At 52.2% G+C, this 11709-nt stretch overlaps 1 protein-coding gene across 2 annotated transcripts in view; it reads left to right on the top strand.

The window, feature by feature from the left end:
- Positions 1–8681: 8681 nt before the first annotated feature.
- The window catches only part of ADAM12 (ADAM metallopeptidase domain 12), a 353192-nt gene continuing 350164 nt past the window's right edge, over positions 8682–11709 (top strand). The window contains exon 1 of one of the 2 annotated variants that reach the window (XM_045439195.1): positions 8682–9289. In XM_045439195.1, the coding sequence (XP_045295151.1) occupies positions 9202–9289 (88 nt within the window). In that variant the 5' untranslated portion in view covers positions 8682–9201. The remainder of the gene's footprint in view (positions 9290–11709) is intronic. The other variant, XR_006701751.1, reaches the window with a different exon arrangement.

The raw sequence follows: 11709 nt of genomic DNA, 5'->3' as shown, positions 1-11709 counted from the left end.
TAGTCTTTCATCTGTAAAAATGGGACCCTAAAACACACCTCACAGAGTAGTAGAGAGGTTTATATATAATACAGGTGAGGTGTTTGGACCACAAGAAGCGCTCAGCAAATGGTAATGGCTGTTACCATAGATGGTTGTCAGCGGACCCACAACTAGCACTTGGGGAACCACATGTTGGTCATCTGCTACCCAGACTATAATTCTCCCTCCTAGAACAGATACGTAATTTTAGTCCACCAGTTACGGCGGGGTGACGGTTCAGATATACAGCCTCCGATTCAAGTGACACTCAGCAGGGCGCGTTCGGGGAGGGCATTCGCATCCAGATCTGCCATGACTCAGGTATCTGTTGCTGGCTTCTGTTCGGGCCAGGAGGCTTTCCACCAACACGCACTGACATGGCCCCGAAGGTATTTTCCCAGAACGTAAGCATCTAATAAATGACCATGTATGTATTTTCACTTCTGAAAGCACCGTTGACCCTTTTTAAAGTGCTGGCAAGCGTTTTTGTGACAGGAAGCAGAGGCTCCTGTGTGGAAGACCGCTCCGGCCTTGATTTCTGGGCTGTGTGCACGCGTGTGCCCGTGCGCCCGTTTCTTCTTCTGCAGGGATGCACGAGACTTTTGTGTCACTCTCCAAAATAGAACTCCAAAGTAGGTCGGTAAAGGAGCAGTGAAATAGGTCGGTTGCCGTAAATCGAAGCAGAAGAAGCGGGCGGGGTTCAGCTCTAGAGAGGGTGCATGTTTAGACCCTTGATGCCTGTTTCTCTTAAGGCCTGAAGGACCGCCCTTTAGGGGGTGGGAGGGTGACACCGACACTCTGTCGTCCCATTGCTTTCTTTCTCCAGGATGGCCACCTCTAGGATGGAGATCGTGGTCGCGGGTCATGGGGACCAAGCCGGCAGATTGAAGCCTGATGTCATTAGGATGCCTAACACAGGACGGGGGGCAACATTCTTTCGGGGGATGATGAAGCGGGGTACTTTCTTGCCTCCGTGAAGGTGGATAAGCAGCTGGCTTTGAGTAGCAAAACCACACTATTGGTAATGCTTCTGGTATTCCCATGCAGTGCAGTTGGTCATGGGATCCGGTTCCACATCACCCCCACCCAGAGTGAGGCTGCCGTTCCCCCCGTGCTGCTGGAAATGTGCCCAGAAGGATTAGGCTGCGGCAATGGCTTTTCCCTGACTTTAACGGTCCCCTCTTCAATGATACATTGCTTCCTCATCACTGTGGGTCATTTTTCCATATGGCACACAAAACTGTCTGCATCCTGCCCCCAAGACAGACAGCATTTTCCTGAAGGTGCCGGGGTTTGATTTCCCAATACTAGATGTTGTAAGGTTTCTTGGCACTCTACCAGGTAGAAGGGGCTCTCTAATGGGTTATAATTAAGAAAAACAAAAACCAAACACATCAACTTTGATTTTGTGACCAAGGCCCTTCCATGTGACTTTCTGAGTTATTACCAACACACATTTCTGGTTTCGAATTATTCTGACTCATGCTGTTATTTATTTTTTCCATTGTTGGCAATAGCTCTACATAACCACAATCTTTATCCATTGTCTGATTACTAGCACAAAACAGTTTGAGGTTGTTTGGAGTTTTAAAACGGTTTGATTTTCTCTTACATTTAAAAACAGCACCAGAAGTAACAGACTGAGTTAAGAGTGGAAGATTTGAGAAAATAAGACACGTCCTGATACAGACTGCTAGCACTGTGGAAATCAGTCCTAACTTGATTTGCAATGGTAATGGGCCTTAACTGGACTAATTACAGAAGTTATTGGGGGAATGGCTCGGGAAAGAAATGAAATATTGCCTACTTATCTTCTTGGACCTCAGCAATAAATATGCTTACATGGAATCACTATCCTTGAGCCTGGCCTGGCAGGCTGTATGGAGAGCAAAAGTCTTAAAGACCCAAGTGGGAACACAGTCACACATTGGTTCATTTATCCACTGAACTAGAAATTGCTGGGCCTTTTTTTTTTTTTTTTTTGCCAGGCCCTGGGCGAGGCATGGGCATATCAGATATAATAGTAACAGGTCAAGGGGCCCTATCTCTGAGGGGCTCCCCATCCAGTAAGGCAGGCAGGCTTGCCTAACAATAATTATGGTACAAAGTGGTAAGCCTGATGTCAGCAGTGGAGACACAGAAAGAGAGTTAAGTCTCCATTTTGCTTGGAGTGGTAGAAAAAAACAGTGCGGAGGAAATGGCGCCACTCTGGGCTTTGAAGCGCGGATCAGAAAGGAGGAGAAGGGCATTCAGACATTAAGAGAAGCATGGACAGCCATGAAATGTTAAACACTTTGAAAACGTCCAGTGGTCCCACGTGGCTAAAGGATGGGGCCGGGGAGGGGATGGGGGGAGGAGAGAGATGAGGTTGGGAACTCTGGCGGTTCTCAAATCCCAAATGGCCTTGAGTATCCCGTGAAGGAGGTTTGATGTGTTCCTAAAGGCCATGAGGATTCGGCGAAGTTTTGTCTGATTTTCATTTTAAAGGTGCTTTTGCAACAGCAGGAGCTGGAATGAGAGCAAATCAAGCTCGAGGGGCCTGAGACTGTCATCCAGGGGAGGCGCCATGGTTATCTGGCCCTGGGGCTGGAGGGGGGGGGGGTGGTGACGGACTCAGGAGCGATTCCTGGGGCTGAGTGGATGGGACTTTATGACTAATTGGAAGGGTGTGGTTGAGGCAGAGAGGAAGAAAGAAAGGGTTCAGCAGAGAGGAAATGAGATGGAGTATCCTTGGAGTCTGACACACCCGGCTTCCTATCCCAGCCACACTGCTTTTAAATCTGACCAAGTCACTCCTCAGAGCCTCCCTCTCCTCCTTCAAAAGAAGGGTAATGAATGGGACTCTGGGGTCGATGAGATCCTGGGGGCCAGGGGGCAGAGCAGACAGATGCAGGACAGAGGCTGTCCATTACGACTATGTTAGGTAGGCTCAGAGCCATTCTGTCACACAGTTGGGGGGGCAGGAGAGTGGGGGCTGTTGTCTGTGTCCCTCGCCTCCAGCACAGGACACAGAAGGAGCTCTGGGGATGTTTGCTTAACTACTTTTTATTCTTCAGCTCAGCCTAGGACAAAGACAGCTGAATACCCCCTCGGGAATATTGCCTAAGAATATTAGGCGATATTCCTACTCGGGGAAAGGAACCCTGGCAGTGTTTATACAGGGAGGCCGGGGAGCACTTTCTCACTGATACGGACCTAAGTTGGCAGGCTTGGGGCAGTGGGGCTGGCTGCTCCTGGACCAGGACACGGTGGTAATGACAAATGTCAAGTGCTGGGTAACTGCTACAAAATTAAAGCTCCATCAGATCCTAGACCAGAGCTCAGTGCGGGAGGAAGAACAATGGACCCCAGGCCCTGGAACTCTGAGTTGGCTTTTCTGCAGGAGTCCCGTGAGGAGTAGTTAATGGGAGAAAGGCCCGCATAGAAGGAGGCCCATCAAAGAAGCATAGAAAACTGAGATCCCGGGAGCCGGCTGAAGTAGATACAGTGAAAAGGAGGGCTGCATTGCCACAGTCAAGGGATGCCGTGGATGCGATGGAGGGCCGGCCTCACCCACATCAGAGCAGCCGGCCTCCCCGGTGCTGCCCGGAATAGTTCCTCACCCCCAAAGTAGAAAATAGTCCGGCTCCGAAGAGGAGAGACCCCACCACCGATAAAGCCGACACAATAAACCAGCCTCCGCTCCCTGCGGCCTCCGCTCCCTGCGGCCTCGTGCAGACCCGTCTTGGAGCTCCGTGGCCACATTTTGCTTCCACAGTTTAAGAGAAATCAGGAAACTGGAGAGGCTCCAAAGCAGAGCAAAAAACATGATTAAAGAGAGCAAGGATAGGACCCGTGGGGCGAGTTAAAGAAATTGGGGTTGATTTGCCTAAAACAGTAAAGACGAAAGGGGGACTGTATTCCAATACATAGAGGGGGGCCGGTGCCCACTTATTTTCCAATTTCAAGAGCACAGACTAAGAGGCAAACGGCCTAATTTGCCACAAGAGAGATTAGGTAAAGGAGGAGTTTCAGAAACATATGCACGTCTTGGAATGGCCTTCCCTGGGGTTATTGTAAAATAGGACCGGCCCCTCCCTGGGAGGAAGCCTACTGGGGACTAGGCCAGACTGATTATGGAGGGCCTGGCTTGTCTCCAGAGGCCCCACCAATCCCAGCTCGCCTGGCTTCTGGGAACCCATGCATCTTTCCAGAGCAGAAACCTGAGGAGGGAGTGGCCCGCCTTGACGGGTGGGAGCCTTTTGTGCTTCTCCTGATGAGTCCCTCCATCCAAGAGCAAGCATGACCTTTTCATCTCATTTTCTCTTTGATGTGTTCAAGACACGTCGACAGCAAACGCCTGCAGGTTCTTAGGCAGCTGGTAAAAAATGTATCACAACTTCCGGAAAGTGGCTGTTTAGATCAGATCACTGCCATCTGATTCGCAAATACTCCGAGAAGCTGGTGAAACTCCACACCCCTGGATGGCGTGCTCTGCTGGTCATGGCTGTCCTGGTGGGTATACCGTCCGTCACTGTGGCTTCAATCACATGTTCAACCGTCCTTCATAGAAGGAACTGAGTCAAGCTGTAGAACCAAGCTTGTGCGCTCGCCTCCCCCTCCTGCGCCCTCTCGCCACATAAAAGGCGTGTCAATCTACAGATGGGATGACGATACAATTTGTTCACAAACTGGGTCGCCTGTGACAGTAAATGGAAGGTACTTCGACAGTCAAGCTGCTATTTAGCTGAGGCCTAGGGCCATCTGTCTGTAACTCGTACTCAAAGCTCAAACAAGGGAGGTGCCCTTCATAGTGAAATCCTTTCTAGTAGAAATGGAATGTTTGCTTTGTTAAACGCCGATTAACTATTACTGCTCAGCAAATCACCCTCCCCTCCCGCCCCCCCTCCCCAATAAGTGGCTCAAAACAATAAACGTCCATTATCTCGTGCAGTGTCTGTGGCTGAGGGTGGCTGGGCCGTGGGGTCCCTCAGATACTGCCCTGGGCCTGCCATCATTGAAAAATTTGACTGGGCTGGAAGATGGCTTCCATGAAGGCTCATTCACGTGGCTGATGACAGGGGACCTCCCTTTCCTATCTCAGTTCTTCCCCGTTGGACTGCTGGAAAGTCCTCGTGACAGCTGGTTTTCTTCGGAGTGAGCGACCTGAGTCACTCCAGCCTTTCATGCTATAGTCTCAGAGCTCCTGCACGGGCACTTGGGCCATATTTTATTCATTAGAACGAATCTCCAAGCCCAGCCCACACGAAAAGGGAAGGGGATTAAGCTTTATTTCTTGAATGAAGGAGGACCTTCAAATATTTGGTCATTCTCGTGAGTTTGTGTTTATTTTTGAGATTCTCTGTTTACCTTTTCTTGAGTGCTGTCTTTTTATTCACCCTGGCCCAGTGACAGTGGGAAGGGACAGCGGTGGGGGTGGAGGGGGACGTCTCAGCAGCTGGCATTCTGGCCATGGGGTGGCTCTCTGTTCCTCCTGGATATTGTCAGTCACTTGGGGTACTTAAAATGGTCTCTCTTGAGTAAGGAGGAATGAGTTCGCCATCACAGTAGGTATACAAGGAAGTTGTGGATGGTCGGTTGGGCACTGCAGATGAGTGTAGATAGGGGTGGAGGGAGCTGGTCCAAATGACCTTCCATGTCCCTTCTGACCCGGAGCCCTCTCGAGTCCCTGATCCCCCCACCCCTCCACCAAAGCATTCTTTGTTCAGTGCTCTTGAGTGAGAACTGGAGCAGCCTCTTGAGGTGGGGCATGGGTTCTGGAAGCAAGACCTATGAAAAGCAAACAGACTCCACGTTATCGCAGACAGACAGTCATGAGTTTCAAGCCCCCGCCACGAGATGGAATTAAAAAGGTTTCCAAGAATCTTAATCGTGGGGTGACTGTGTTTGTTTACTTTTGCAGCAAGCCTGGGGAGCTGTGCTTGGATAGATAAAAGCTGTTCTGTAAGCCTGTGTCTGAAGCTCCATCAACAGGTCGAGCTGCGAGGAGGCTGACCCTTCACAGAAGTCAGAGTGGCGACCTGTAAAATCCTGGCTTAGGAAAATCTGCCTCCATTTCTCATCGGCTTTACTCAGAGCGGTTTGAACTAATGTGAGCTTGGGTAAGGAATAACTGCCCTGTTCATGAATGCCCAGGCTGTTAAACAAAAATAGCACACAGGAAACGGTATTGCAAAGGTCAGTTCTTCTGGAAAGGAAGGGACAAGAAACCATCTATCTGAAATTTTAATGAGCAGATCCTGGCCTCTGACCCCGTACCCTGACCTAACAATCCAATGCTGGATGCCACGTCGGTTTCCATTTCCTGTGAACGAGGAGGCAGAGTTCCCATCCAAAGGCCAACCATCTGCCGGACGTAAGATTCTGTCTGCCTAGCTGGCTGTTATGGATGGGCACGGAGTCCTTATGGATAGAGTGTCAGTCCAGACTCCTTGCTTCACAGACATGGGAAATTCAATGGTTAAGAAACCAGGGCTGTGGCTAGGATTTTCCTTCCTGTCTTTCTTCCCCCCCCCCCCCCACATTGGCTGTTTTCTTTCATTCAGTCAAAAACAAAGCAAGGACAGTCTTGGGGGTACATTTAGCCCTTTGGAAAGAGTTTTGCAACTTCCAGGTTAAAACACACACACACACACACACACACACACACACACACACACACAGGATTTCTACAGTTAAGAGTAACAGCTGAATATAAAAGAACAAAAAAGAAATGAATCATGAGAAGAGAAAAAAGCCCCTAGCCCAGTGCAGAGCACAGATGAGGTCCGTTATAAATAAAAAATTTGCCCAGTCAGAAAGATTCGAGAGGCCAGCAGCTAGACTCATCCTAAAACTAGGCTGTCCCACTGACTTCAAAGGAATCAATTTTTAATTCTCTTACACAGCGTTTTCTGAAAGTTCTGGGAACTCAGAACCACTTGAGTACTTGAGAAAACTTCCCAGACCTTCCAAATAACAACGTCCAGTGCAAATACCAGGGGATTTGAAATCTTAAACACCAGGAATCCCATGGGTTAGGGAAGCACTGTTACTAGCTTATTTAGTGCTCACTACCACCTGGGAGATTTGTACTTTACTTTCACTTAACAGATGCTGAACCCAAAGCTTAGGAGCCAGAGTTAAAGCCACAGGCTGTATTCGCAAACAGATCTGGTGTTGGGCTCTGACCCACCTCGTGCCCTGTGACCATGTGGAAGTCACTTAACCTTTATACACGACAGTTTCCTCCTCCATAGATTCGGGACTGTAAATTGAATGGCCGCATTACTTTCGCACAATACTGTGATCACATCAAGTGCATCTGTAAATAACGGAGTAGTTCACAAACAACCCAGTGATGATTAAAATAGGTTAAGTAACCAGTCAACACTGTTCAATAGTCCCGAGTTATCCGTTTGTCCTACCAGTCAGAAAAGTCTTTGAAGGCAAAAGGCATTTCTCACTAGTTTGGCTTCCCAGGTCCCTAACACAGCATTGCCAATTGCTTTTTGAGCGAATGAATGAACAGAGAGGTTCTGCAGAGGGATAAGCGGTAAACGGAGCTGGATTTAAACTGGGGCTTCCACAGGGGCCTTGTTTCCAGGTGGAGCGTTGAGCCATCCCGGGACAGAGAAGGGGCCCTTGCCGCTCCCTTTCAGTTTTTTTAAAAAAGGCCTGTACTTTGTTGAGAGGGTTGACCTTGTTCTGGAGAACGCTGCGAGACTCCCTTCACCCTCTTTTCCCCGTAGCAAAAGAGGGTAAAGGGAGTTTCCTCCAACATGAGCCACAGGCCTCTTGGAACGCCGACACTGTCAGGCATTGGTGGGGAGTCACAGGACAGAATTCTCCTAGCGGTGGCAACTATCCTTGCTACACCGGCTCCTTCAGCTAGTGTAGCTCACGGCAGGCGGATCCCCACCCTCTCTGAGAGGGCAACACGCCGGGTCACCAAAAGGGACATCAAGGCTCTGTGCGTCTCTCTGGTGGAAGGGGTGAGGCCGCCAAGAACCAGGACCCAAGGTAAGGCCGTCCATTGACTTTACCGGTGTTTGGCACGCGGGCCCCAGGCACTCTCCTGCGGCCCAGAGAGTCTCGTGCCAAAGGCGTGGAAGGGCGCCGGGGAATCTGCATTTCTAAGAGACAAACCCAGAGGCTTCTCACGCCCAGGAAAGTTTGGGAGACGACACGGTGCACCCTTTTCTGGGTCCATGCCGTAGGAAAACACACGGGAGCCAACCTCTACCAACGTAAGACCTAAAGCGATACACCCAAAGCGTACTAATGTTTGCCCAGACGTGGCGCGCCCGCGAGTCCGAGATGATTTTCCCAGGCACGAGATGTCCGCGTGAGGGCCTAGGGGACAAGCCCGGGGGACGCCCGTCCGGGCGCGGGACAGACAGCCTTTCAGACCTGCTACCGGCGGTCCGCGGGTTCCCGGCGAGCCGGGAAGCGAGCGGCGGAGTCATCATTTCCAGCCTCAGACTGGAAAGCTGGACCGTGCAGCCGCGTGTGCTCTTGGCAGCCGGGCGCCCGGGGCCCCGCGGCCACATCATCCCGGGGCGGGGACGTGTGCGCTCCGGGCGCCCGCGCCGCCACCGAGCCACGTCTGTGCCGCCGGGGCGCGCGGCCCGCGAGGCGCCGGGCCCCGAGCCGCCCCCGGGGGTGGGCGAGCGCGGGCTCTGGGCGGGACCCCGGCGTGGGACGGTGGGGGGGGGGGCGCTGAGCGGTCTCTAGGACCCGCGGGACGCCCCCGGCGGGCGGGAGTGCGGGGGAGACGATAATTTGTTCCGAGGTAATGAGAACGGTGACTGTTGGCCGCGGGTCCATTTCACAGGCCGGCCTCCTCTCCCTAACGCCCTTCCTCGTCCCCGGGCCAACTCGGACAGTTTGCTCACTCACTGCAACGGTCAAGGCTGGCTCGTGCCAGCGCAGCGCGCGCGCGCGCACACACGCACACACCGAGGGTGGGGGGGGGCAAAACTTTCAGAAAAAAAAAAAAAATAAAAAAAAAATTAAAAAAAATGAAAGCCTAGACCGGCTCCTCGGCGGCGCGGGCGCTGCGCGAGGGCTCCGGCGCTGACTCCCGGCGGCAGGAAGTCCCTCGGGTCGCGCCGCCCGGGTCCCCGCTCGGCGCCCGCGTGGGATGGTGCAGCGCTCGCCGCCGGGCCCCGAGAGCTGCTGCACCGAAGGCCGGCGACCATGGCAGCGCGCCCGCCGCCCGCGCCCCCCGCCCGCGCCCTCCTGCTCGCCCTGGCCGGGGCTCTGCTGGCGCCCCCCGCGGCCCGAGGTAAGTCGCCGAGCCCGGCGGCCCCCTGCCGGGCCCCGGCCCTCCGCTCCAGCCCTCCGCTCCCCTCCGCGGGCTGGGGATCGCCCCCGCCCCCGGAGGGTACCTCGCGCGGCACCGGGGTTCGGGGGGGGGGGACGCCTGGCGGCCGGGCGGCGCGCGGGGGCGCTTGTGCAGAGCCCCGGGGCTCCGGCTCCCGGCGCGGAGGGGACCCCCCTCCCCCGCGCCGCCCGAGGTGCCAATTCCAGGGAGGTTGGGGGTGGGGGGAGGGAGCACTTGGCTCGGGGCCGGGAAGACGCCAGCGCGTAGCCCGGACGGCACAGCCTCGGGGCCGCTGCCCGCTCCCCTCCCTCCCCTTTCGGGTGTCATTTGCCAAGGTGTGGGTCTTGACAGTTACACGTGTCGCTGGGGATGATGTGCATGCGTCGCGTCCTCTTACGGACCCTCTCCCTTTACCGAATCCACTCCCCACCCTCCCCAGGTTCTGGGTCAACCCTCCGTGAAGTTTCCTTTCCAGCCCTGCCCCCCCTAAACTTGGGGGGGTTGTTCCTTTCCAGCCCTGCCCCCCTAAACTTGGGGGGTGCGCAGTAACCACACAGGTGAGCCATTCCCTTCTCCGCAGGTGTGCTGCATGCCACAGCGTTCTTCTTCTTCTTTTTTTTTTTTTAATTGCCTCTTCACCTACTTCTGTGGTTCCTTTCCTTCTTTTTTTATTCCGGATCGCTCCCTTAGTTGGCGGCGGCGGCCAAACTTTAGCAGAATGTTTCCTCCTCCCGCCACTCCGTGACTTTCTGGGCTGTAAATAATCCTTCAATCAACCTGTGTAAAGTGACAACTCACTTCGAAGTTAAACCGAGACGTAGGCATTATGGCTGTTTCATAGGCCTGCGTGTCCTCGAGTCGCATCCCCTTAACGCCGGGCACCTGTGAGTCCTTTGTTTTTGCCTAATGAGGGCTCACCCAGCAGGTGCCTTGCTACAAATTCGGAAGCTTCCCCTGGACGCCGCCACCGCGGTCTTTCTGCCGCTAGAGGCGCTGTCGGTCTACCAATGAAAGACTTGCCTTGGCCTCCAACTCTCCGTGTCTATGGTTCTCTACTGTAACAGGCATTTATTTTTCAACAACTGGCCTCAATCATGAGCCGTTACCACTTTATGGTACGTTTTATTTTGCAGTTGCCACTGCTATCTTCCACCCCCACCACGTCTACTATAATGTGGCTAAAACCCAGCTCTCGTTAAAATCCACACAGTAATGAAGACCAATCTGGGAAGTAATGATTAAATCGAAGGATTGCACAAAGCAGTGTGGAAGCCAAGGCAGAATTCTGCCGACTGTTGAAGGAGCTCTGTGACCTGCAAATCAAAATCATGGTAGTCAAAAGCGTTTTTGAAAGACTTTTGTACAAATTGGTCCCTTTGAATGTTTATTGGGAAAGAACTTTTTAAAACTCCTACAGAATCTCAAAGTGTGCCCGAGGTGGTCTTTAACTTGCATATGCTCTATACACATAGACAGAAATCCACTGAGCGTGGATAATATTACATTTTTTTAGAAGACAATGTTTACTAAATCAAATAACAATGGGAAATTATTTCGCGAAATGGGGGACTTTTATTATTTTGTGACGGCCGGCTTGTTAGAGAGAAATACGGGATTTTTCCTTGGGATAGAGATGCCTCAGATAGAAAACCAGTTAGACCTAAATATTTTGAATGGGTTATATGTTGTGATATCCCAGGGTTCACTGCTTGTTTATCTTTGGATTCTCAGTATCAATTCTTAAATCAATCAGTGCCCCAAATCATAGCACTGAGGTTGCTTAAAAATCCAAGCATGTAATAAAACATTCATTTGCGTTGGCAAGAGAAAAGGAGAAATTACTGCTTGTTGAAGGCAGAGTATATCCTGGGGGTTGTCTCCCTGTGTGTGGACCCCATGCCCCAGAAGAGTTGCCTGTTGGGTGCTCTTTAGTGGCATCTTAGCCCCCAACACGTCCAACACAGAACCCTAGACCCCAGACCCCCTACTCCTGAATCCATTCGTCCCCCACTCTTCCAGACTCAGTGATAACACCTTCTGCCTTTTCCAGATGTCTCACACTAACACATAGAAAGCCATCCCTCTCTCCCTAAAATCCACCAACCTCCAACATATATTTCCATCTACCCTCTGCCCTCGCTTTCTAGGTGTGCTTTCCGCAACCCAGCCCTCCTTTTCTTCTTCTCTGTCTTCTGCAGGAGCCTCTTATCCCTGCTAGAGTAGCCTCCTGACGGGTCTGCTGGCTCTCCTTCCTGCCCCTGCACAGTGTATTCTTCCCAGTGCTACAGCCAAAGTCATCATTTTCAATCATGAGTTGGATCATGCTGGTTTCCTGTTTAAAACTCTCCAGTGGCTTTCTACAGCTCTTAGCAAAGAAAATT

This window comes from Leopardus geoffroyi, chromosome D2 (assembly GCF_018350155.1).
Source record: "Leopardus geoffroyi isolate Oge1 chromosome D2, O.geoffroyi_Oge1_pat1.0, whole genome shotgun sequence".
Taxonomy (NCBI): domain Eukaryota; kingdom Metazoa; phylum Chordata; class Mammalia; order Carnivora; family Felidae; genus Leopardus; species Leopardus geoffroyi.
Note: the sequence above shows the minus strand (reverse complement) of the source record. Positions and strands in the feature narration are given on the sequence as shown.